The sequence below is a fragment of the Leishmania donovani genome, chromosome 17, assembly GCF_000227135.1.
Source record: "Leishmania donovani BPK282A1 complete genome, chromosome 17".
Classification (NCBI taxonomy): Eukaryota; Euglenozoa; class Kinetoplastea; order Trypanosomatida; family Trypanosomatidae; genus Leishmania; species Leishmania donovani.
In genome coordinates, this window is record NC_018244.1 from 369,800 (window position 1) to 395,781 (window position 25,982).

A 25,982-nucleotide genomic window follows, 5' to 3' on the forward strand; every position below is an offset into this window, starting at 1 on the left:
TACGATCGACGAGGCGCCAGCGCGACTCGAGCACATCCCGCCCCGCCCTCGCCGCCCACCGGTGGAGGGAGCCTGCGCCACCGCGGGAGATGCACCACGCGGCCACCGGCACAAATGGGGAGCGGCTGTGAGGCGGCACTGCAAGGCGGGTGGGTGGGGAGGGCTCGAGGCAGAGGCCGTGCTGCGATGCCCGAGTTGGCGCAGTGCCGCGCCGGCGTGTGTCTACGGCTGCTTCGCGCCACGCGACGGGTGGCCTGTGGCAGGGCAGGGTCGGCGGCTCGAGAGTGGAACGGGACCTCATGCTGTGTGGAAGAGATGTGGACTCACACGGAAAAGAAATGTTAGGTCTCTCCTCCCGCTTCTCTGTCTTGATCGCATCAGCAGAAGGAGAACACCGAGACACACACACACACACACAGAATGAGAGATGGTGCAACGACAGAAGATGGACGCCACACACTCCAACGCGCAACCACCGACACCTGTGCAAAGATACTTCACCTGCGGGGAGCAAGAGGACGGAAGCAGGGAAGGAGAGGGAGGAGGCACTGCACGGCGTCAACTGCTTGCGGTGAACTCCCGGTACCCTGACCGCCCCACTCAGAGAAGCTGCACAAGACCAAGTCTGCAAAGAACGTTGCTGCCCGCTTATGGCGTTTATGCGTGTCTTTGTGTGTGTATGTGTCTGTGTATGTAGGCGCTGCCATAAGACTCCTTTACAGCTTCGAGATATCGTGGCTGCCGCTCTCCCGCAAACCGGCGCCCGACATGCGCACAAACCTTGCGCGCTGCTGCATATCGGCAATGCTGTGGGAGCCGCAGTACGAGATGCCGGAGCGCAGGCCACCGACAAGTTGCTTTAGAATCGGAGCGAGGGGGCCCTTGCAGGGCACGCTGCCCTCCACACCCTCCGGCACGAGATCATTAAAGACGTCCTCGTCAAGGCGCTTTTCGCGCTCCGCCTTGCTGATGTTCGCGCCAAAGCCAGCCATGCCACGAATGATCTTCACCTTCTTGCCATCCTTTACAAGAACGCGGCCTGGGGCCTCGTCTGTGCCCGCCAGCATGTTGCCCAACATCACCGTGTCAGCGCCCGCTGCAATCGCCTTGCAGATGTCCCCGGCTGTCTTGACGCCACCGTCGGCGATGCACGGTACACCATGCTTCTTCGCCACGCGAGCACAGTCCATCACAGCAGACAGTTGCGGCACGCCGGAGCCGGCCACGAGGCGCGTAATGCAGATGCTGCCCGGACCCACACCAATCTTCAAGCCATCTGCTCCCGCGTCGATGAGGTCCTGGGCGGCCTCCGCCGTGGCGATGTTGCCGGCGATGATGTCGACCTTGTTGGTGAGCGGGTTCACCTTGAGTGCCTTCACCATGTCGATGCAGAGGTCGCTGTGGCCGTGCGCGATATCCACGACGAGCACGTCCGCGCCGGCATCCACTAGGGCGGCGGCGCGCTTGTGATCCTCTTTCTTCACGCCGATAGCGGCGCCGACAATGAGGCGGCCACGCGAGTCAAGAGTGGCGTTGCGGTTGCCAGTCAGCTTCAAAATGTCTGACTGAGTGATGAGGTAGAGCAGCTCTCCTTTGGGGCCCAGCAGCGGAATGTTGCTGGTCCGCTTCGTGCGCATGACCTCGCGAGCCTCCTCCAGGGTGATGGCGGTGTTGGTCGAGACGACCGTTCGGCTCACCGGCGTCATGAGGGTTTCGACGAGGGCGGAGTCGGTGGCAAAGATAAGGTCGCTCTTGCTGAGCACCCCGCACAGGCGGCGGCTGGTGAAGTCGTCCACCACCATCAGGCAGCTGACACCGCCTTTTCGGCCAGACCAGTTCAGCTCCTCGAGAGCCTCTGCCTTTGTCGCCGACGGCAGGATCATGCGCGGGTCTTCAATCAGGAAGGACTGCGCGCGCTTCACCTTGCGCACCATCGCGCACTGTTCCTCAATGCTACAGAAGCGGTGCAGGATGCCAATGCCGCCTTCGCGCGCCATCGTCACGGCCGTCTTGTCCTCGCACACGGTGTCCATGTTGCTGGCGACGATGGGAATCTTGAGGTGAATGTTGCGGCTGAGGCGTGTGCTTGTGTTGACGGCCTTGCGAGAGCGCACAGGGCTGCGCTGCGGAATGAGTAGCACGTCATCGTAAGTGAGTCCCTCAGGGAGGGTAGGAAGACTGCCTAGGGCCGCCATTCCCAACCGAGAGAGGCACAAAGGTGGAAGAGCGGAGGAGTCGATGGGATGTGTGTATATACGTATGTACACAACGAAAGCTGTACGCGTGCTTGTGCGAAGGCGAAGAGAGAAAGGCCCGGGGTGTGGGGTAGGCAGAGACGAGGAGAGGAAAGGGGAGGAGAGATGGAGTGCGGTGCCGAGGCAGATACATGCAGCGCAGGAAAGAGGCGTGGGTAGGCTGCCTCTCTCTCTCTCTTTGTGCTTGATACCCTTCTTCCCATCCTTTTGGTTGCGGGCAGCAGTGTCCTTCGGACACCGGCACACACACACATACACATGTACACAAATCCAGAACCATCCGTGCACGCGTGAAATCGTTAGGGCTCACACGTAATTCCCCGTGCAACAAAGTCGGCCGTCGGTGTAGCGGCATTTGTGTGCGCGACGATACGGTCAAGAGAGAGAGGGAGAAACAGAGGTGCCGGAGAGGTGAACATCGGACCGACTGTGGAGTGCTGGCCGAAGGGTCGGTGAGGGGGTTGGGGTACAAGCCGGGCGAACTGCGGGGGGGGGGCCAAACGCACGCGCCCGTTGAGAATAAAGGGGAGGGGGGTAGGGTGCAGAAGGAAGGCAGGATAAAGCGCACCCTCCTCACGAAGACGGCCGTTACCGCATGGCCGCGTCTCAGCACCCCACAACAAAACGATGCCCTTTCACACCCCACACTCTGGCAAGAGCGAACCGTTGCGGCCCTCGGCACCTACGGTCGACTTGTCCAGATCAGTGTGGAAGCCGGACTCGGCGGCGGCACAAAGGACTTGAGCGTTTCCATAACCTCAATCGCGGTTGGCGCGATCACCAGGAAGTCGAAGACCTTCTCCTCCAGGAAGCCTTCGGCCATTAGGTGCCTCAGCAGCGCAACGAAAGGGTCGAAGAACCCTTCGACATTCACAATGCCAATCTTGGGCCGATAGGCGTTGAGCTGGAACAGCGTGATCACCTCCAGCAGCTCATCAAAGGTGCCGACGCCGCCTGGCAGTGCGACCACCGTGTTGGCGTGAGCAAACATGATGCTCTTCCGCTCCGACATGGTGGCTGTTGTGTAGATGCGGTCGCCAATCATCGGCCCTGATACTTCGCTCTCCGACAGGGCGTTGGGGATGATGGAGATGATCTTGCCATTCAGTGCGTGCGCCTCCTTCGCCAACTCACCCATAACACCGACCGTGCCACCGCCGTAGACAACGGGCTGCTTCGCTTCTTCGACGATGTACTTGGCGAGAGCCTTGGCCTCCTGCGTGTACGCGGGCTTGCTGCCGCTACGCGCACCGGCAAAAACCAGCACACCCTTCTGCAGCAGCGGGTCTTCCGTGTCCTTGTCAGACCACACCTGTGGCCTGCTGTCCATTGCCGGCTGCGATGCAACGTTGCTGTACACAGTTAGCTTCTGCTCCTCAACGGCGATCCCGGCTACGACTTTAAAGAGGTTCTGGAGGGGCGCGCTCTTCAGGTGAATCTCTTCGAAGTCGCGCATGCTGCTGTAGCGCTCCAGTACGAGGTACTGTAGCGGCACCGGCTGGCCATTCTCAAAGACCTGATGCAGCTCATAGGTGAGAGTACCGGGCTCATTACGAACGGAGTGCTGCTGCAGCGGGGCGAAGGCGTCGAGGAACTGCTGCTCCGCCTCGCCGTCGCGCAGCTTGATGGTAAACACAGCCGCCACAACCATTTTCTTCTGCTCTTATACTCGTCTTCTTTTCGATGGCTCGGCAAGGGGCTTTCCGTGCGAGATATGTGACAGTGAGTTGTGCGGACTGCTCTTGTGCGATGTGCTTGTATGCCTTCCCGGCTTGTGCGCGTGTGCTCTACAATGCTCTGCTGGAGAATGATGGACAGGCACCGGTGTGTGCGTGTGTGTGTGTGTGAGGAAAGGCTAAGGCGTGCTTCATCGAAGGTGGTTGTGGGCCAACGGTGCACTCACAAGGCGGAGGAGGACCTCCACGAAGAAGCACAAAGGGTTGGAGCGGAGAAAGAGAGAGGAAGAATGTGAAAGCGGGAGCGATGATGATGAGACAGCAGCTGTGGTACCACACACACACACACACACATACACACACACACAAGCGTGTATGACTGCGTGACCTTCCCTTCCCCTGACGTGTGTATGTGTGTGTTTGTGTGTGAAGGCATTGCAGAGGGACTGAGCGGCTGGACGCAAGCTGCAGAGAGAGAGAGGGAAGGAGGAGTTACCCCTTTGACGGCAGCGTTGTAAGCGCCACTTTTTTCCGCCATCAGCAGTCACGTGCAACGATGGCGTGAGAAACAAGTGCAGAGAGTAAGAGCGAGAGGAGGAGCACGGGCACGAGATCGGGGTGAGGGTAGGCGCGCCCTCCGTTTTTTTTTCTTGCATCTCGTGGAGTCCAGCCGCTACCAATCCTGTGCTTTCTCACAAATTGTCTCGGCTCACCTTGCACGCCATCTTTTTCTCGGCGAATACGTGAGCGCGGCCGCTGCGGCCGCGTCTTCCGACCATACCACACCATCATGAGGAAGTCTCATCGTTTCCCTTCTTACCTTTTCTGCACATGTTCTTTTTTTTTTAGATTCGGCGACGTTGCCGCGATGCAGCACATCAGTGGACAATGCATGAGCACACAGGCACATACAAGGCAAGAGAGAGAATGGTGTGCACACATGCGTCCTTTGTATCGTCCTCGTCCTCCCTCCCTCCTCAACTTCTCCCCTTCCCTCCTGTCCAGGAATTGAGGAGAGAAAGAGGAGACACGAAATCAAAATAATAGAGCAAACATGTATGAAAGACGTGAAGGCAGCGAGGATGCGACAGGGGGTGGTGGTCGTGGTGGTGTTGGTGGTGACGGCAACGTCACCTTTCGTCCACTCATTCCACTCGCCGCCCACTCACCCACCCACGCATGCCCGCGCAAAGGCACAACAAAGAAAAGCACAAAGCAGCATTACAAAATTCACAGCAGCGAGGCGGATGCGGTGGGCGGGACAGCAGCAGCATTCTCCATCCACAGCGAAGAAGGCGCGCCAACACACACACACACACACACACACACACACACACAGACTCTCACGTGCAGATGCAGACAAACAGATTACATATACAAGGGAGAGAGAAGAAACACGAGCGCGAAAAGAGAAGTCAGCAACGAGCAACAGCAACGAGAGCGTCGATCCTTCTCGCTCCACTGCCCACCCCCATTCATCCCCCGAAAAAAAAAACGATATACACATACACTTTATACATATGAAAGGAAATAATGGCGCGGGAGAGGGAGACGGGTGTGCACGGGGGAAATCAAGCACAAAACCACAAGAGACGAAGAGCAACCATCGAGACAGCAACAACCAAACATCGAGGACGACACGAAAACACGGGAGGTGAAATGACGGTGTGCGGCGAAGGTGGGGGAGAGAGGAGACAGGAGAGAGACAAAGAGGTGCAGAGATGGGGAGAGGCGGTGATGTGTGTGTGTGTGCCATCCGTTGACAACATATTACATTTCTTGCCCCTCTACCCGTCTCTACCTTTGGTGCTCTTCTCCTGCGCATCCCTTTCGCTCTTCATTTTCTTCGCCAGGGGGTGAAAAAGAAAAAAAAGTTCAACAACAACGGCACCAACCATAATTTTTTTTGTCGTTCCGCACGCAACTCCGCTGAACAATCAGAGGTCTGCACACTCCACGACATTTCACATCAGTCACGCTCCCTCGCTTCCTCGTTCCACGCTTTCTCTCCCCCTCTGTGCGCGTACCGTGCTGAGGCGATTTGAATCCCTGCAAGCGGTTTACCGACCCCGCCACCACACGCGATACATCCCATAAACAAGATGGTGCTGGGAAGGGGGGAAGGCATTCAGTTCTACCTTCACAGAGCACGAAGGGCGTGCGGGTGTCGGGTGGTGGCGGTCGTAGCAGCTGGCAACATGAGGGGAGACGCCAGCGTAGAAGAGGGAGTAAGGGAGGAGACAGGGGAAGGGGCAGGAGGGAATAACTAGCACACAGACAGACAGGCAGAATGATACATGGTGAAAAAAGCGAAAATCGGAAAACAGGGAAAACACAAGAGAGAAAAAACTCTGGGGCGTGGAGGCAGAGGTGCGGCTGCTGTCGCTGGCGGTGGTGGAGGTAAGAGACTTATGCACAGAAGGGAGGGGAGAGAAACGAAGAGAGCCGCTCGGGGTTGAGGTACATCCATCATACACACCCACAGGCACGGCAGAGGAGAGGGAGGCCCTGATGTAAAACAAGCGCGCCACATCCACAAAGACCAAACAAACTAAGAAGGGATCAGACCTCAGTGTCCTACACCATCCCCTTCTTTTCTTTCGCTCAGGCACAGATACAACGTAGATCGACTCACAACGAGCTGTAAGAAAGTAAAGCGAGAGAGAGTCACAGAGGACTATGCGTATCGGCGAGTGTGCGTGTGCGTGTGTGCGTCGGTTGCACAATCGTTCCCCCCTGACCCTCACCGGCGGTTCCAGCAGAATAAGAAACGAAGGAGCAGATCAACAAGAAGATAAGGCTGCATGGAAAGAGAGACAGAGGGGAAGCTTTCTTGTAAAGTTTCTTATGCTTTTTTCTCAAGTGTGAAGTCTCCTGGCGCGTGTCTCCCCTCCTCGCGGCCACTCGAGCCCCCCCCCCTTTCCCCCTCCCCCACAGACCTCTCATCGGACGTAAGAGAACAGGATCGAAACCGAACAAAAAGAAGGGGGAAGAGTTACGGAGGAGCATGGCAGCCGGAGAAGACGTTATATATATGCATGTATATATACATATGGTATCGCTTTCTTTGAATGGCGCGTGGCTTGGTGCGTTGGTGGAAGGGGCCCAAAGGTAAGTAAAAAGGATGCCGTCCTCCACCATCGTTCACAGACAACGCGAGAAATACATCACATGCCCCTTTTCCTCCCTTCCTCCCACCCGGCGGCGCAGCACAGCGGTGTGTGTTTGCGTACGAGGATCTCTGTGTACATGAGAAAGCGATGCATACTAAGGCGAAAAGGTGAGGAGGATGAGGAGGAGGAGGAGGGGGGGGGGGCGGGAAGTGAGGACGGACAAAGTACCGAGGCCTTCGCGCTCGAGGGCCGCGGAGGAGAACACCTTGGCGCACGCGCGAGCACGCGCATGCCACCGACATGGGCATGAAGCCGTGCTGGAGACGAGAGAAGGAGCAGGACAAGCAGAAGCGTTTGTGCAGAGATTTGAAACATAATGAGAAAGGGGAGGAGTCGTGGTGGTGGTGTGTGAGTGAGTCAGTGAGTGAGTGTGTGTGTGGGTGGGTGGGGGTGGGGGTACTACACATACGCGCACGAAGGAAAAGGGAAAAGGTTTGATCAATGGATCAGGAAGGGACGTTGGAGAAGGGGCAGCGATATTACGCGGGGAGGGTCAAAGCGGAAGGACACACACACGCACATAAGCACACGCGGACACACAAAAAGTAGAGAACATCATTTGCGGATGCAGCGGGAGATGCAGAGATCTTCGGCAAAGAGAGGGGAGGGGCGGAGAGGAAGGGCGACGACTGCGTATGAATGCACGTATGCGTTCGTGTCTTGCTACGAGCACTCGGCGTCGTCTGAGGGATCTGTCGTGCTACGCCTCACAACGGACTTGGCGCTGCGCACCTCACCCATGGCGAAGAGATCGTCCTTGCGACGGCGCTCCTGCTTTGCGCGCTCGAGGGCGTTCTGGATTTGCTCCTTCTGCTCCAAGGCCTCAGCCTCGTCATCGGAGAGCTCGATGCGGCGCAGCAGGCGCATCTGCTCCACCTTCTTCTCCTCCAGAGCTTTGCGGAGGTCCTCGCACTCGCACACCTTCGTGTCGAACCGCTCTTCCCACTTGTTCAGCTCCTCCTGCAGCTTATGGACCTTCTTCTTTAGCTTCTTCTGACGGAGCGACTTTTCATTCAGTTCAGCGCTTCGCTGCTCAGAAAACTCGGCGACGCGCTTATTGATGAGCTGCTGCATCTGCGCATCCTTGTTCTCCAGCTGCTCGCGGAACTGCTGTTCCAGTGCCACGAGGGCCTCCGTCTTTTCCCGCACAGAGATCTGGAAATACTCTGCCTTCTCGTTGTTCTTTATGATGATGGCTTTCTGCTTCTCCAGCAATGCGCGCACCTGCTCTAGTTGGTCAGAGCGCTCGCGCAGGCGGGTTTCCAGCCGCGTCACCTCGTCCTCTGAGTGGGTGGCAGCTGCCAGCTTCGCCTCGTACTCCTGCTGCACTTTGGCGAGCTGTCGGTCGTGCTGCGCCACGGTGGACTCCAACTTGGCGAGCTCCGTGCGTTGAGCCTCCAGCTCCGCGTAGAGAGACTCGCGAGAAGCAGTCACGTGCTCCACCTTGGCCTTCGCCTCCTCAAGCTCCGCCTGAAGACTGCTAATCGCTGCGGCGTTCTGAGCCGCCGCACTTGTGGACGACTGCAGCTCCAGCGGCACCGCTGAGTCCGCCGCCGCGTTCTTTGAGATGGAGGCCGACTTTTGCTGGGGCGCAGCCACCGCCGCGGTCGAGCGAGGCAGAGCGGACGCTGCCGCCATCAGCTGGCGTCGCAGCTTCTCGTTTTCCTCGCGTAAAAGCTTGATCGCTGCGGCGCCGTTGTCGTCGAGCTTAATCGCTGCCAGAAGCTTCTCCTCCTGCATTGTGTAGTCCTGCTGCTGCCCCATTGCCACCGCAACTTGACCATCGCCGATGCTACTGCCGGGCGCGACCGAGGCTCTCTTCCACTCGGCCAGCTCCTCCTTCACCTCCGCCAGGTGCCGCTCCAGCTGCGCCTTGCTGGTCTTGAGCTCCTTCTTGGTTGCCATGTGCTCTGCCTGGGACGCCTTGAGGTCCGCCGTCAGCGACTGGATCTTCTCCTGCAGGGACGACTCACCGCCTCCTTCCGCCTTCTTCTTGGCGTTTCGCAGTACCTCCTCGAGTGTCCGAGTGACCTGCAGCTGCTCCAGCGTCTGCGCCGCCTTCTCTGTCGGCGTCAGGAAGTAGTTGTAGCACAGCGTCCACACTTCGTTCAGCTGAGACTGCATTGCCGCCCCGCTGCTCTCCGAGATCTGCAGTTGATTCTGCAGCTGGCTAATCTCGTCCTCCATGGAGAGGAGGCGGGTGTTAAGGGTCTGCCGCTCCGCGGCAAGAGTGGCCTTCGCCGTCTCGTAGTCGACCAAATCCGCTTCGCGGCTCTTTGTGGCGTTGTCCAGCTGCACCTCCAGTTGACCTATCTTCTCTTGTAGCTGCACCACCTCCTCCTCCAGCCCCGCCGTGCCCTCGTTCTCGTACTTGGCCAGTTTCTCGCGCAGCTCCTTCACTATTTCCGTCAGTTCTGCGATCTTCTGATCCTTCGAGTCCATGTTCACAACCGGCTTGTTCTTGATCTGCTTGGCGCGGTCCGCAAAGCGCAGCGTCGACACCGTCTCCGACATGTTGCGCTCGCTGGGGTTGATATTCGCAAACATGACGGTCTTGCTGTTTCCACCAAGCGAGTCCTTCAGCAGCATCGTCAGAGGGCTGCTGCGGAACGGCACGTGGGCGCCGCCCTTGACAATGGTGTCGATGACGGTGCCGAGCGCGCTCAGCGAGAGGTTGATGTTGCACCCCTCTTTCAGCGTGTCACCCGAGGCGCCAGTCTTGCCCTGGCGCTCCGAGCCGGCAAGATCCACCAGGTTCAGCTTGCTCGACACGGCGCGGGTGCTGCCGTCTTCGAGGGTCTCGGTGCACTCCAGAATGAGCGAGAAAACGGAGTGCGAGCGGCTGCTATCGGCGTTCAGCTCCGTGGACGCGACGCGGCGACGGTCTGTGCCCTCCTCCAGGTGCCGGATAACATCCTCAGGGAACTTGACCTGCGCCACAACGGCGCCTTTCACAAAAAAGGTGTGATCCTTGTTTTCGCGGATATCCAGTGACACCTGCTGCTTCGCTAGCAGGTCGCGCACCTTACCATTGTACAGCTCCATGAAGGACACGTACATGCTGACGGTCGTGCTCGGCGCCTCGTCTCTCATCTTCTGTACAGAGTCGAAAATGTGCTTGACGCACCGGGGGATCACACCCTCCAGCGTGCTGTTTCCCATCACACCCGTCATTGTGTGTGTCTTACCGGAGCCGGACTGGCCGTAGGCGAATACTGTTGCGTTGAAGCCGCCGAGCACGGACTCCGTCAGTGGCATAATGAACTGGGTGAAGATGTCCTCCTGGGAGAAGCTGTTGTTGATCACCGCGTCAAAGGTCCAGCGATCGGGCTCGCCAATGATGCTCTTCACGGTCACGGTGTTCTGCACCATGTCAAGGTCGACGCAGCTCTTGTGACCCATCGCATTTTCCTTCTCGCTGAAAGGACGGCATCGGACGAGCACCTTAATGTTCTCCGCCGCGGCGGCCTGGTCCTTCTTGCCCATCGAGAATACAGAGGGAGAGTCGTGTGTGTGTGTGTGTAAGGTGGGGCGAGCCCAGCGGACTCGCTTACGGTGAGAGGATCGGTGACGCAGTGGAGAAAGATGTGTGCGTCTGTGAGTGTGTGCTTGAGGGTGCACTAAGACGTCGGTTATCGCGCGTGCAGGAGCGCGTCTGCGTACAAGGGGCTGGGGAGAAGAAGTAGTCGGAGATGTATCACGGAGTAGGAGGGAGGGAGAGATGCACGGAGGCAGCCTCTCATCATTACCCACCACCACCACTACGACACACACCCGCCTCTCTTGAACAATCACGAAAGAAAAAAAAACGCCACGCGCGCGTACGCACACAAACGGAGAGAGACAGGGGTAGTGAACGCAGCACCGCGTAAAGATAAACTGAGCAACTGAGCGTGGGACGCGTGTGTAGGCGCTGACCGCCAGACCAGTACGTCTTTTGCGCAGGTCTATGTGATGAAGAGAGCGACAAGAGCAATGAAGATTCTGGCAACAACGAAAAAAAACAACAACAGCTGACGGGGGTGGTAGCTCCTGAGTAAGAGGGGTATTATATATATATGTGTGTGTGTGCGTGCGGGGCAGATACAGTACTGTCGTTATTATTATTTTTGTTGTTGATGTCCACGAGAAAATGCCATAGAAGGGGGATGGCCGAAACGCGGTGGAGAGTGATGGGAGTGACAGGAGTGCGGAGCAGGAAAGGGAGAGGACGGGGGGAGGGCGAGTGGCGGCGGCGGCAGGCGGCCCACCCTCAAGCACAGAGATAGACCTCTCAGCGTCATCTAAGTCACATTGCTCTCTCGCCCTCTTCTCGTCCTTTTCCACATGGGCCGCTCCATGGACCGAGGCGGACGCGTGAGATGGAAACCTTCACATTTCACTTCGCTCTTTATTCACGGGAGAGTATGTGTGTGTATGTGTGTGGAGGGGTGGGGGGCGGGGGGAGGGAAGGCACGCTTCTTGTTTTCCTTCTTTAGGGCGTTTCAAGCTGCCGCCACATTTAATGGGTGCATGTGACAGCGTACTCTGGGAGAGCCACGATACAGTCAGAGAGAACGCCGTGACAGACATCGAACACCATACGCACCGTATGCTGCATCAAACATGCACACCACTGTAATTAGCAAGAAGCATAAGGTAACCGCACAAGCCGTTCAACTGACCGGCCGATTGAGGTGGACTTGACTATCGTGTCGCGCCCCAGGCCCACGCACCGTTGCCTCTGCCTCAGCGGCAGAGGGGGCGGGGAGGGGAAAGGAATGCTTAGAACTCTCCTACTTTGTGAAGTGTTGCGACGCTGCGGCAGCTTCGTCTTCCCACGCCTTCAGCGCCGCCAGCACATCCGCCGACACCACCGGCTCAACAACCAGCGGCAGAGGTGTTTCGTGTAGCGTCGGACGCAGGTACATCCCGTTCAGCACCTGCAGGGCCCGCACCGCGGCGGCGGCCGAGGTGAACACCACCTCAAGGGTCTTCGTGTTTGGGCGGATTGCAGCCACCGTGTCACCGCGAGGAAGATCACCCAGCGCGGCGGCGTCTGCGGAGGCAAGGGACGAGGAAGAAGTCTTGGACGTCGCCTTTCTTGACAAGTATCGAGGAGCTGCCGCGTCGGTGGGTGAGTCCACGCCTTCCTGCACTGGATGGCGTGCGTGGCCAGCTACTGCTGCTACGGCAGGTATGCTATCGGTGCTGCGGTGCACCATGCAGCTCACCAGCTCATCGGCGTTCTTCCCCGTGCAGACGTGCTGAACACAAAGCTCTCGCACCTCCATGGCACCCATGTTCAGAGGTACGTTGTGCACCCGAACGACCTGGCTCGAAAGGCGAGTGACGCCGGCTGCATCCGTGAAGGTGCCGAGCGCGTACCGCCGCTGCAGCCGCTGGAGCAGACTAGCACGACTCGACGGGCTCTCTGAAGGCAGAACACTTGCTGCGACTTTCTCCTTGTCGATTCCGGATGCTGCCATGCGATCGACGACGGCGCCAAGGCGATCAGCGGCGAAGATGTTGGTGGTGAGCTGATCTAGCCGCGCTTGCAGAATGCTTACCTGCTCGGCTAGTTGTGCGCTTGATGGCAAAGCGGCAGGCGCGACTGTTGTAGCCGCGTGTGCCGCAGCTGCAAGGGAGGCACCACCGTCATGGCTTGCAGTGGGCGAGGCGCATGTATCGGAGAGAGGCGCCGCCGTTGATTGAGCAACACCCTCTCCCCTACCACTACCTGTCGCCGCTTCTGTGCCGGCAGGCCCGGCGAGATGCCGCCGTTCCATCTGCTGCACAAGCAGGTCGGTGTTTCGCTGGCCCAGCACCACTTCCCCTATAGAACGATGCACCTCGTTGAGCTTCCCGTGCAAGCTGTCCGCAGTGCTCTCCAGCTGCGCCACACGCCGTGTCAGGAGCAACAGCTCCTGCTGCATCAACCGGATCGTTTCCTCCTGTGTGCGTAGCGTGTGCTGGGTGCGCCGTGTGAACTCGCGAAGCTGATCGACAGCGTGCGTGAGGGTCGAGAGAGTTGATGACGGCGCTGCCGAGGCCACCGCTGGAGGCGCAGACGGTGCCACACTCGTGCGAGTGCCCTCCGTTGCAAGATGAGATGCGCTCACTGCTCCTCGCCCTGGGGAGGCACTGCCACAAGCATTCGAGGTTCGCTTATCCTCACCACCGGCACTGGCGGTTCCGCGAAGACGAAGCGGCGAGCGCGCTAACCAGCGCCGGCACGCAGTTTTGTTCCACATGTGTACGCGTGTACTGGGGAGCGAAAAAAAAAGCAAAGAGGTGAGGCGACCACCACCATCACAGCAAAAGGCGTTGCCACGTGTGTGTGGGTGAGGCAGAGAGGGGGAGACCGTGTGTCGATGGTTGTTAAAAAAAAAGAGAAAGAGGCATGTGCTATATATGTGGAAGGAACAGCGCCCCCCCTCCCTTCCTCCCTCCTCGCACCCCTTTCGCCTTCTTTTTCGTTTGCCCTGGCGGCGTGAACTGCCTGAGGAAGGGAGTGGGAGGCCGGGAGGGGGCAGAATAGTGTGCACGTATCCACAGCAGCACGCTCCAAGGGTGTGGCATGTGCACCCTGCGTGTCCCTCTGATCCTTCGAACTGAGTGAGGAATGCTGAAGGGCGCAGACAGGATAGAGACACCTCCTCTCACATGCGAGGGGCAGGAGGATTGGGGAGCGGGGGGAGGGGAGGGGAGGCAGATGACGTGCGATCTGCGACTTCATCTGCAACGTGCTGCAAACATACTATCGAGGAACGAGAGAGTGAGTTTCAGAGCAAGGACGAGGCAAGAGCGTAAGCTCATCATTCCTCCATCACCGTAGCGCTCCTTCTGCACCATTTCTCGTGTGTGTTTTTCATTGGTGAGGTGAGCCCGACATGCCGCACAGGTAGGAGAAGAAAGGGAAGAGGTGGCGGACGAGGCGAGGCGGGGAGGGGGAGAACTAGGACGGGCTGTGCAGCACGTACGCTAGCGCATGTGACGCATGCGGTGCCGCTCCCCGGCTCATCCCCATGTCCTTTCCACACATAAGGTGCACGGGCGACAGGAGGCCGATTAGTCGAGTTAGAGCAAGACAAAAAAAGCGGATGACTACTTCGTGGGGATCATTGGGGCGGCAGCGAGGGGACAGCCACGGCGGAGGAGGCGGTCGTGCGTACTTCACTTCTGCTTACGCACGCCCCCATTCCCAGAGACACACATGACACCGTCTAGCCGCCGCGGATAGGCTTGAGCGGGAAGACCCTCCCCTGCTCGCCCCTCTTCTTTTGCTTGCTTCACTTAGCTGGAGTCCTGTATGCGCTTCAGCTTCCCATCGAAGAGGCGATGGCGACCTGCACGGCCGAGGCGTACCCCACCGCAGCGCTGGAAGAGCTCCTTGTCGGACATACGAGTGACATCGCCGATGTGCTCGCCCTTCGACCGCTTGCTGTCCGTACGATCATCACCGTCGTTGCCACTGTTCGAGGGGGAAGACGATGGTGTGCGGTGCTGCCGCTTCACTGCGGCACGAGCCGCGACTGCCATCTTTCCTTCGGACTTTCTGTCCGCGCTGCTACTGCTGCTGGCACCGCTGCTAGTGGAGCTCACGTCACTCAACTCGCCCCCATTGTCTACCTCATCTTCAGAGGTATCACCTTGGTCTACGCGCGCCTTGTTCGACTGCCGCTGTCGCTTCCTCGTCTCTTTGTGGAGCTGGCTGTAGATGGCGTCGAGTTCGACGGCGTGCTTCGAAGCCAAGCTGCCGCCCTGCGCAGGGTCAGCGGCGTGGCCAAGGCCGGTGGCGATGTGAGGGTCGCGGCGAGCCACCTTCACGTAAGACTTAATGCCGGAGCGCTCCTTGCCAAGTCCCTCGCCTTCCTTCCACCCGTACTTTTCCATCATCTTCTTTGCTAGAGCCGACATGGTTACTGCTCTTGATGCAAACGTGTTGGCCAATGCTTCTCCTTCAACTTGGCGGGGTGATGGCGATTGAGGGCGGCGACAGCAGAGGCGAGCGATGCCACTGGAGACCCCTTCACGTGCACACTGGGGTTTTGTATGTGCGCTGGACACGCTGCTTTCCTCCCTAGCTTGTGTAGAGAGCAGGTGTACGCGATAGAGAAGGCGAGAGATACGCAACTGTGCATGTATGGCGGTATGGTGAGAAAATATGTGCGTGTGGACTTGTGCTTTGGTGTGGTGCGCAGGCACACAGCCACACGCGAGCAACGCCAATAGAAGCAAGGAGGGGCAAGTTGGGCCCCAAGGGTGGGCGGGTGGGGTGGGGGAGGGGGAAGATGAGGAGGGGCCTAGCACGATTGCGCGTGCGCCTTTTGTAGCACAGACATTGAGCAAAGAATGCGCCTCGGCGCTTGCTTGTCCGCGAGCGCAGCCGCTGCTTCTCCCTCTCTTTCTCTCCTTCCCGTTTCCGCGGTCCGCGCTTCACGATGTCCTCTCAGGCAACACTCATCACCAAAAACCAGACCACGCCGCGCAGGTCGGCGGGGGCCTGGAGGAGGAGGAGGGGGAGGGGAGTGAAAGAGGTTGCTAGGCGCCACGCAAGGCGTGCACGGGCAATCGTCACGCATGCACAGGGGTGTAGTGCATAAGGGCACCGCGACGCCATAGAGGAGGCCATCAAGGCGTTTCGTTGCTCATCAGAGAAGAGGTGAACAAAGCATCGGAGAAGAGAAATCAGAAGGGAAGGGTCTACACACAGACACACAGACACACGCCGGCAGACGCACACACAAGCAAGAGTAACCGCAGTCAAATACACGTAGATGGAAAAGGGATGAACCAAAAACGAAGACGAAAAAAAAACGGTACCGCGCGGCATCCACCGCTCTACATACACAAAATACACCGAAGCAGTTGCCCATCACTACGTCACCGCCACACAGCGGCAGCGGCAGCCGAGGGGAGGAAGGGCGAGGCGTGAGGAGAGGCGGGGAGGGAGGGAGGGAGGAGGAAGACCGGCAAAACACTTCAAGCGAATAGTCATAATAAACAGGAACACCATAGAGACAACGGCATACTCATCGACAGGACGAGTACCACGCTCACCAAAGAGGAAGACACGAGAAGAGCAAACACAAAGGAAAACGCACCCGCACGCACAGGCTAAAGAGTAGAACAACGGGAGAAGAGCTCACACAGATGGGGCCGAGAGAGAGAGAGAGAGAGCGGGATCGAGTGAGACAAGAGGAACCGAGAAAGAAGGTGGAGGGGAGGGAGGACCAACAGAGAAGTAATGGAGAGTAGAGAGCCGAGAGTGTGCGTGCGTGTTGTGCCGACTGTGATGGAGGTGTGGTGACCGTTAAAAGGACGAGGGAGGGGGGAGGCGCGTGGGTCGAGCAGAACAGGGGGAGAAGACGGCGGAAGGACGAAAAGGTAAACACCCACACACAGAAACACACACACACCACACAACAGAAACATTCCAGCCCCAGTGACGACAAGAGCGAGGGAGACACGCAGGTCGCATTGACATCAGGACAGAAGTACTGAGGGCAAAGCCACAACAAAAAAACGCGGTGGGTGAGAGGGGAGCGGAGGGGGGAGGAGTAGGTGGGCGGTCCGTACACACACAAACACACACACACACAGCCACACAAGCGAAGAAGAAGCCGACGCTGCAGGCAGAAACGAAGCACACGCACCCATGTAGCCAGAAACCCGCACAGTCCGTCTGCTCGCCAGTGACACACACCCACCCACACATATAAACAGACGAAAGCACAATACGAACCACAGCACAACAGCACCAAAAAAGAAATACGTCTCCCCCCTGTTGCGCGGGGTTAGATAACACATACATGTACAGGCAGACATGAGGCGCTGCATAAATCCAGAGGGAGGAGGGGGGAGTAGATATCGTGGTGGTGTGTATGCGTGCATGTATGTGTGTGGAGGGGTGGTGGAGATGGGGATGGCAGTGGGGGAGATCGGGAAAGCGGAGATGAAGGAACATCGGAAGGTAAAAGTCACACGCTCACACAGACATACACACACGCACACATGCACACGCACGAGATCCAGATGAAGAGAGGCAGACAAGCAAGGAGCTCACGAAGAACAACGAGTAGACTACCCTCCCCCTACTTTGACGACGGGGAGGAGAGAGAAGCGAAGGTGATAACAGCCACGCCCACAAAGAGGAGAGGAGAGGAGGAGGAGGAGGAGGAGGAGGGGTAGAGGCAAGAAGGAGAAAACAAACGACGCCTTTTCACTTCTCCTTCTCTCGGCCTTCTTTTTCTGTTCGTTTTGTCGTCTCGGTAAAGAACCGAATGCGGTGACGACGCGCCCACGTAGGTGTGTATGCACGTAATGCGTATATATATAGTGTGTATGTGTATGTGTATGCGTGTGTGTGTGTAGGGAACGTTATCTTTTCAGTTGTGTACTACGTACGCCTGCTTTCCCCCTCTCTCCATCCGTCCGTCCCTCCCTCTTCGCCCCTTGTACCTTCTCTGGTGTTCGCACGCGTGCCAGCTTATATATGTACACATACACCCCACACTCACACATTGAGGGGCGTTCGTGTACGTACTCACGCGTGTGTGTGTCTCTCTCTCATTTGCCGTCCCTCGCATGTGCGACAAGTCGAGGCGTATGAGTAAGTCGGCTGCACGCGTTAACAACAAAGGGAGGGAGTTCACAGACACATACATCCACCGAGAAACGGTAAAAGGGAAAGAGAGAAGGACAGGAGGAGGGAGGAGGGGCAGAGCCATCCGGACACCCCCTCCCCCCAAACACGCAACCAAAGGACATGCAGAATGAGAAGGAAGGGGCAGTAGAGGAAGGGTGAGTGGCAGAGAAGGCGATGATGGCGGCGGTGATGAAGGAAGAAAAACAAAACGGAGGCCGATGAACGGCGAACATGATTTCCGAACATGAAGAAAACAAGAGCAACAACAACACAAAGAGCGCACAAAGAACCCAACCCACCAAAGACACAAGTCGGGAGAGTGTGTTCGCACCTCATCACGGATGCAAACGATGGGGGGAGGAGGCCGGTGCCATCGCCGTGGCAAAACCACCCACCCCCCACCTCTCCCCCCCTTCACCAGCACAACACTGCTCGGGGAGAAGCGCAGAAGAGAGAAAGAAAAAGAGGGGAAGGGCGCTACGCATCGGGCTGCCCTCTCCCTCTCTGACTCACCAACGAACAGAGACGCGCACACATGAGCGACATACACAGATGGGCGCTACAGTGAAGCAAATATAAAAAGAACACGCACATGCACACTGGTACGACCATGCAGCAAAAGAGAGGAGGAGGAGGAGGACATAGCCGAGGACGGGAGCAGGGTGGCCTGCACACAGCGCAGGGGGGGGGCACACAAACGCACACCCATACATACGTGCGCAAAAGAGAGAAACGTCTTGCGCCCTTATCGCCTCTTCTACAACTACAGTCTATAGCTCAACCTTCCGGCCGTATCCGCCCGTCCAGCCCGACTATGCCCTGGGGCTCTATCGGCTCCACTGAAGCACCTTAAACGAAATGTTTTCCACCTCTCTGTCAACATCCACACCTTGCCGCTCATTTCTTTGCTACCCTTCTGCCCTCTCCTTCTCCAGCACACATGACGACAGGCAGTTCCGCCGTAGATGCGTGTCTGCAGAGAGGGAAGGAGCTAGGGAGACCGGACGAGAAAGATAGCGATTGCATGCTTAGGAGAGAGAGGAGGGGAGGGGAGTGAGTCAGCGCACCGAGAAGAGAGGGGGGGGGGGAATGTGTGTATCGTACTGGGAGAGCTGAGGAAGATGGGAAAAAGGGGAGGAGGGGGGTGAGAGAGCGAGAAAAGGGCAAGACACGGGACAAGAAGGCTCCCATGGGAGAGGGGGAAAAACAGGCGACGGGCGAGTGGGGGAGCGAAATGAGGGGTGGGATGGAGGGGGTTGTGAGCAGGGGAGGGGAAGGGGAGGGTGGTGTTGGGCGGAGCGACCTCATAACCGCAGGCGCAACAACAACAAAAGAGACGAAACAACGTCAATAAAAGTAGGGTTTGAAGCATTCCTTCCCCCCACTTCCCTCTCTCCGGCACGCGCACTGAGTCGCACGTTAACCTTTTTCCACTGCCCGCTTCCGCTCAGTCAAGCACACACGCAGACGCAGGCGCAGAGTTTTCGCGAAAGAACACATCCAAGATCGTAACGAAGTGAAAAAGGTGTGTGTGTGGCGGGGGGCGCACTTCTTTTCGTGCTCTCTCCTCCGTTGGGCTGTTGCCCATCCATCCTTCTTCGCGGCAGACACTCATGCCGTACAGTCTACCGCTCCGTCGTCGCTACCCTTGTATTTCTCTTCTGCGCCTCGCGTGCGCCCCACTCTTCCTCTGTCTCTCTGCTGGTAGCGGATGACGCCGTTTGCGTCTTCGCCAGGCCTTTTTATTACCGTCTAGCGCTTCATATTCGCCGCCACCCGTCGCTTCTTCTTCAAACGTTGTCGCTTCCCTCTCTCTTTCACCGTCTCCTCTTCTACGGTGTATAAGACGGGCGTGCATGTGCGCACACGCACGTGGTAATGGGCGGGGCGGGGAGGCGGGTAGACCGGGGACATGGGGAGGGGCACGCACGCTGGACCTTTTTATGCGTTGTTGGTGCGGCCGTTACCACCGTTCATGGACATCCCGTGGTCTACCTGGATCTGGTGGAAGACGCTGCTGGACAAGGATGTGTTGGTCGTTGCGTTCGCCGAGGAGGAGAGCACGCGGTGCGCGCCAGTGAGGGTGGAGCGGCAGCTGCGTGTTTCGCCGCCGGAGCACTCGGAGAAAGCGGAGTGGTTGCTGGGTGCCACATTCTTGCCTGTGCGACTGCGTGGGCCACGGATGCGGCCGCCGTCGCTGCTCACCTCCGGCTTTACCGCACGAGGGTGTTTGACGGTGGCGCTGGTGCTACGTGCCGCGCTGCCACTCGGCCGCCGAGAGGCTTGACCAGTAAGGCTGGCAATCGCAGCACGATCGAGGTGACCTGGATTGCTAACACTTTCGTGCATGAGCGCCGTCCATGCCTGCTGATGCTGCTGCAGTTGAGAGATGCTCCGAACGCCTCCGCCCGTGGCACCCGACAGCGGAGCGGCACCTTGACAGGGGTTCATGGGGCGGACACCATGCTCCATCATGTACATGTGGTAGTTCGAGCCGACGCCGCCGAGATGGGAGATGCGGCACAGCGAGTCGCTCACTTCGGTGTCGATCGTTGAGCGGCCGTCGTTGTTGATGTTGCTGGCGGTGACGCTCGTCAAGTAGTTCGACGCGAGATGTGCCCCGGGCACACCGCCGGCAGGAGATCCACGTGAGTGGGAGCGGGCAGCCACGCCGGCACTTGCGCCGAGCAGACTTGCTGCCGTGGTCACCGTTGCCGCCGCTGGCGCTGTTGCTAGGGATTGGGCTCCGCCACCACCGCTGCGCGGCGAGGCTCTCAGCATACCGTGTGGTGGAGAGATGTAGCCGCCGTTGCTGTTGCTGCTGGCATGATGGTTACTGCGGTGTGCAAACTGAGGTTGCCACTGCGGGTTGTGGGCCATGTTTGCTTCCAGTATGATGCCAGTGAGCAGGCTCAGCTCCTCTTCAAAGATGTGCGGATCGAGCCCGGAAACAGCAGCCGCAGCGGATGCGGTGGAGGGCTGCTGTGCAGCTGGCGAGCTTGTCGCTCGTGGATCTCCGCCGGGGGAGGCTACGGACGTCGTGCTGCCACCAGCACTGCCGCTGTACCCGTGCAAGTGCAGCTCGCCGCGGCACGCAGACGCCATCTGGTGGATGAGTCGAGCACATTGGTCTCTATCTTGGGTGATGGCGGATGCTTGACACGCACCAGCCACAGAAGGCAGGCGCCTCGCGGCGCCCTGGAACAGGACACTAGGACTGCAGCGCTGATTGCTTCCTGCACCGCCACTGTAGTGGGCGGTCGAGGAGACAACAAGACCGCTGCTGCCGGTGCTGGCTGCGTAGCCGCCGACAGCCAAAGGTGGGGTGGCCCCAGATGGCGAGTGTGTTCCGGTGTTGGACGGGCTGCGGTTCCGGAAGGGCACTTGTGTATTACCACTGCTAGCTGCCGCGTCCTGCTGAAGAACAATATCGAACTGATCTAGCTCCCCCTCCTCTGACGCAATACCTGGAATCATTCCGGCATGTGCGTTGGCTGCGTCGTGCAGCGTGGGCTCCTCAACGGCAGCTATCGAAGATGCTGTCGCATGAGGAGGTGCAGGCGGCCGCGGCGAGGTCATCAGCCGCGACACATTGGCACTAAGGTTGCTGCTGCCATTTATGCTTGCGCCTCCAGTGAAGTGACGCGCGTACACGCTGTCGGCGTTGAACTCGATTGGCGAGGAGGGTTGCCCGGCACTGCTGCGGTGCAGCGCCGCATCAACGCCGTCCATGGCTAGCGCTCTTCAGTTTTTTTTTTTTCGTGGTTCCACTGTTGCTCAACGTCTTTTTGCACACACACACGCACTCACAGACAGACGGACAAGCGATGCGTGCCTGTCTGTGCGCGAGTATGTCTGTATTCGCTTATAGTCGGAGGAGGAGAGAGATGTTTAGCGCGCTGTGTACACACACACACACAGACGAAAAAGGAGGACCTTTGCCGAACACCGACGAGGGATATGCGCTTGAGGCTTTGGCCTTTTTTTTGTGTTGTTGTGAGGGAGGATGGGTGAGCGGGAAATACCGACGAGGCTGAGAGCGTTTCGCGAGGGAGCGAGCGAGCCTAGAAAGGCATAAAGTGGAGGCGCCGGTGAAATGGGAGAGGTGAAGGCGAGGGAGCGGAGATCGAGTCAAGCCGAGGGTTTTGACGCAGCCTTTCCAGGAACCCTTACCCCCCAAGAAAAAAAAGACGAGACCAAGAAGCAACGGACAAGGCGGAACACCAACGCCGACGAGAGCGAACAGTTCAAAGAAGATACATACAGGAAACACACACACACACACGCACACACAGACAGAGAGAGAGAGGAAGGAGAGAGAAGGCAAGCGCAGCGAGCAAAGAAAGCGTAGGGAGGGGCGAAAGAAAACGAAACCAAAAGATGCAGTAGTAATGGTCGCGGTAGTGGTAGTAGTAGTAGCAATGGCAAACGAGAGAGGAAGGGGAGGAGGGGGGGGAGGAGGAAGGAGCGACGAAGGCACTGGTATGCACACACACACACACACACACCAGCGAAAGGACGAAGAAAAAAGGAGAGGGCACCCAGAAAGCGAGAGAGAGAGAGACAGAGTACAAGAGGTGTGGTTATATATATATATATATATATACCTGTGTGTATGTAGGCTGTCGTTTCGAAAGGGCAAGGAGGAACAGAGGCAAAAAGAGAAAGGGCACAGAGACGACGCAGCTCACACCTGGTAGAAAGAGGAGGGAGGGAGTGTGTTTGTGTGCCAACGTATAGGTGTATGCGAGCTTGCTTGCGACGAGGAAAAATGCGGAGGGGAAGGCCAGCGACGGAAACACGAGGCAAAGAGAGAAGGAGCGGGGGAGGTTGTTGGCAGTGTACACGCCCCCATGCACAGAGGCAGCCAGACGTGTAGACCCGTGCGTATGTGCGTGTGTATGTATGTGCTGAGGCTCCTACTTGTCCCTCTTCTCTTACTTTTTGATGTGCTGCCTCTCACCCCTTTCTTCTTTGGCTTTTAATAGGACAAGAAAAAGAGAAGGAGTGAGAGACAAAAAAAAAGGGGTGGGGGTGAGAGAGTCGAGGGTACGCGTGTGCCTGTACACACGCTCGTGAGCGTATGCGGAGGTGTGAGCGAGTCGAAGCAGTGCAGCAACGTTACACGGACCCTCTCCGCCGCGCTACTGCTGAAAGCGCAGAGGGAGAGCGTCAGAGGCTTGTGTGTAATGTGTGAGCGAAAAGAGAGAGACCCCTCGAAAAAAGAACGCACACGCACACACGCTGAGATCCAGCGTATTCGGAGGAGATCGTTCAGCAGCAGTCGCACAACAGCACAGAAGACGAGGAAAAGAAAACGAGCTCGAAACAAAATGGTGTATGCCACCTTTTGCCCTATTTTTGTGTTGCTGTGGTGTGCCTGTTGTAGTTTCTTTCGTTGCACTGACGCGCCACCAGCCTCTTTCCCTGTCTGTCTGTGTGCCGTCTGTCTTCGCGTTTCCAAAAGGAGAGAGATGTGTGAGAGGGAAGAGAGGGGGGGGGCGCAAGGGGTCACACAAATTCAACCGCTGGCTCTTGTTCACCTTCTGCTGGTCGAAGGTTTTTATTTTTTTCGTACACCGCTGTATCACCACCTCCCCCATGACCACGTAGAGTGGAGTATGTGCGTATGTGCATGTGCGTGGGCAGGTGCATACCACGCGGAGATGCAGGAAACGGAGATGAGAGAAGGGGGGAGAGCGTATTTGGGAGGAGGGAAGGTGGAGCGGCTAAGCGAGGGAGGTGCGTCATCGCAGAAGACGTATCACGTGCCTGCCCATGCCCTTTAACTCACACACACACACACGCAGACATGTAGCAAGTAAACCAGGAGGGAGATGGGGTGGGGAAAGGGGAAGACCTCCTCCTACCCTCCTTCCGCCAACATCGCATGTGACACCTGTAGTATCCATACGTGTGACGACCACGTGCGCCCCCATGCCTTTTATTCTGTTTAACAGGCTCTCTCTTGGTCCGTCGTATGGGTGCGTTCAACGTTTTTTTGTTCTCCCTTGTCTTGGTGGGCCGTCCATTCCATCCACCTGCTCTCGGCACACTGGCGGGTTGGGACGGGGTGTGGCTGTGCAGAAGTTGGCCACGACGGCAATGCGCCGTCCTAAGCTTTTCCCCCTCTGAGTACACATCTCCGCCTGCAGCGAGCAAAGACAAAAAGAAGGGCGATAGTAAACACAACCACATTGCTCTGGTTGAAGGGGGTGGGTGAGGGCGGGAACAGGTCAGGAAGCGCCACACACACACACACCTGCATCCACCAGTCGTCACGACTGCTGCTGCTGCTGCGTTGTGTCTTCGAACCAGCTCAGCGTTGTTGCTGCCGGTTCCCGCGGTGGTGCGCCGCCGTCGCCATCGGTACAAGCAAACGAGGACGAGACGTGACCAGCTACCATACCTGACGTCGAGGACGGGGCTGAGGAGCAGCCTGTTGGTCCCACATCCTCGAAGATGCGCAGCGCGCTCGTTGGCGGTTGCTGCAAGGGCTGTGTGCCTGCAGTATACCACAGCGGAGTGCTTGACTTAGGTGCCGCTGTGGAGACAGAAGACGCTCTCGTCGCCTCTGTGCGTGCTCGTGGGTGGTGTGGCTGAAGACTACCACCAATACATCGGGTGCTGTTTCGATTCTGCCAAACGGTTTCGTCGCGCCTGGTCGCCGATGGGGACGCCCTCCCGTCAGCCCCTTTCGTGGGAGACTCCGGCGATGCGGCTGCAGGCGCCATCTGCTGAAGGGGAAGTGCCGGAGAAAGTTGTAGTGCCGCCAGCAGCGTCTCTGTTGTCGGCGCGAGAAGCGCGGCAGCAGAGGGCCTCGTGGCACTCCGGTAACTTGCAACGACCTCCTTCACGGCCTCGTCCACATCGAAGCCGCCGCCGCCAAGTCCTGCCTCGACAGTGCGGTTCGCTGCAACAAACTGGTGAGAGACACGAAGCACCTCTAGCCACACCGGATCCCGTCGAATACGCGAGGTACCCAGCACAGTAGCCGTGCCATGTGGATGGCTTTCCGACGGCGGTGCGGCTCGCACGCCGCCTCGACGCACACGTGGGAGGTCGATGAAGGTGAGAAACCCGTGTCCCTTCGCACATTTGTCCAGGGCCACAAACTTTGTGGATGCCGCCGCTGTCGCTGCCATCGTCTCCGTTGCGCCCGCGCTTGGATGCTCGACGGTGGCTTCGAAGTAGCAGTGAAGGTGCGCGGCAAACCAGTAGGGTGCCTTTGCCTCCTGCAGCAGGCGCATGGTGTACGGGTTTCCCAGGGCGTGGCGGCGGATGTCATCCTTGAAGTACGGCTTGAAGCGCAGCAGCTGCGCCTCGTCGCCGTAGCCGGTGATGCCAACGGGCCAGTCGTGGGAGAGAAAGAGATCGACCATCGGCGGCGACGCCGCGGGCGACGTGGCTGAGGTTGTCTTGGCCGCCTCAATTGTGCTGTTGCTGCGTATTTTCTGGGTGGCGCGCAGGTAGGCGTGCAGCTTCGCGACCTCGATCCGCCGCACGTGATAGGCGGACTTTTTGGCCACTGGGTTCACAGCGTACGGCCGGGGTGGATACGGGCGATCGTAGTCTGGATCCTTGAAGATGCCGCTAAGCCCTGCGATGGTGAGACAGTCGTCCACGGTGACGACAGAGGAATGACCTAGATAGAAGACGTTCGGCGCCACAAAGCCACCGTAGCTCTCCTGCGCCAGGAGGTCAGAGTTCTCGTGGTTGCCGCCTACAAAGATGGTCAAATACGGTGCTAATGTTTGCGCCTTGTGCCCGGTGAACGCGCCCGACACGTCGGCATAATACTTGTGGAAGTCACCGAGTACCTTGTACTTGTCCGGCACTGCCATGCTGTCCATGTCTCTGGCCGTCCGCACGGCCTGGAAGTCACCGCAGCAGAGCAGGACGTCGATCCGCTTGCCAGTTTGTCGCTCGTGCTCGCTGCAGGAGTCGTAGATGCGGTCAAGCTCTCCGTGACAGCACCCTTGCACCGCAATGTGGTAGAAGCGCTCATTCCACGAGCCTGACGGAGACGCTGACGTGGTCGTGGCTGTTTCCGACTGACCTGACGTCGGCGCTGCAGGACTGGGGAAAGTGCCATCCCCACTCGCCTTCAGCGTGGCGAAGATTTTGTGCGCTAGCGACATATTGCCCTCTGACGAAACAGAGAACAGACCATGCTAGGACAGCGTCGTTCTAACTGCGTACGCGCACGATGATTCCGTTTTTCCGCCACGGAGGCGTGAGGGAGAGC

The 25,982-nt window shown here is 58.2% G+C and overlaps 7 protein-coding genes across 7 annotated transcripts; all 7 read right to left on the reverse strand.

Annotated features, from left to right (window-relative positions):
* Positions 1–716: 716 nt before the first annotated feature.
* LDBPK_170870 (guanosine monophosphate reductase, putative) lies at positions 717–2,195 on the reverse strand (the record flags this gene model as incomplete). Its single annotated transcript, XM_003859893.1, has 1 exon — positions 717–2,195. The coding sequence occupies one exon, from the start codon at positions 2,193–2,195 to the stop codon at positions 717–719; it is 1,479 nt and encodes a 492-aa protein (XP_003859941.1).
* Positions 2,196–2,937: 742 nt separating this feature from the next.
* LDBPK_170880 (ysine decarboxylase-like protein) lies at positions 2,938–3,906 on the reverse strand (the record flags this gene model as incomplete). Its single annotated transcript, XM_003859894.1, has 1 exon — positions 2,938–3,906. One exon carries the CDS (start codon positions 3,904–3,906, stop codon positions 2,938–2,940), a length of 969 nt encoding a protein of 322 aa, XP_003859942.1.
* Positions 3,907–7,767: 3,861 nt separating this feature from the next.
* On the reverse strand, positions 7,768–10,590 carry LDBPK_170890 (OSM3-like kinesin, putative; the record flags this gene model as incomplete). Its single annotated transcript, XM_003859895.1, has 1 exon — positions 7,768–10,590. One exon carries the CDS (start codon positions 10,588–10,590, stop codon positions 7,768–7,770), a length of 2,823 nt encoding a protein of 940 aa, XP_003859943.1.
* A 2,713-nt stretch (positions 10,591–13,303) lies between these two features.
* LDBPK_170900 (hypothetical protein, conserved) lies at positions 13,304–13,822 on the reverse strand (the record flags this gene model as incomplete). Its single annotated transcript, XM_003859896.1, has 1 exon — positions 13,304–13,822. The coding sequence occupies one exon, from the start codon at positions 13,820–13,822 to the stop codon at positions 13,304–13,306; it is 519 nt and encodes a 172-aa protein (XP_003859944.1).
* Positions 13,823–14,379: 557 nt separating this feature from the next.
* LDBPK_170910 (hypothetical protein, conserved) lies at positions 14,380–15,003 on the reverse strand (the record flags this gene model as incomplete). Its single annotated transcript, XM_003859897.1, has 1 exon — positions 14,380–15,003. The coding sequence occupies one exon, from the start codon at positions 15,001–15,003 to the stop codon at positions 14,380–14,382; it is 624 nt and encodes a 207-aa protein (XP_003859945.1).
* Positions 15,004–19,675: 4,672 nt separating this feature from the next.
* On the reverse strand, positions 19,676–21,313 carry LDBPK_170920 (hypothetical protein, conserved; the record flags this gene model as incomplete). The annotated part of the gene is made up of 1 exon (XM_003859898.1): positions 19,676–21,313. The coding sequence occupies one exon, from the start codon at positions 21,311–21,313 to the stop codon at positions 19,676–19,678; it is 1,638 nt and encodes a 545-aa protein (XP_003859946.1).
* Positions 21,314–24,012: 2,699 nt separating this feature from the next.
* On the reverse strand, positions 24,013–25,875 carry LDBPK_170930 (hypothetical protein, conserved; the record flags this gene model as incomplete). Its single annotated transcript, XM_003859899.1, has 1 exon — positions 24,013–25,875. One exon carries the CDS (start codon positions 25,873–25,875, stop codon positions 24,013–24,015), a length of 1,863 nt encoding a protein of 620 aa, XP_003859947.1.
* Positions 25,876–25,982: the final 107 nt, after the last annotated feature.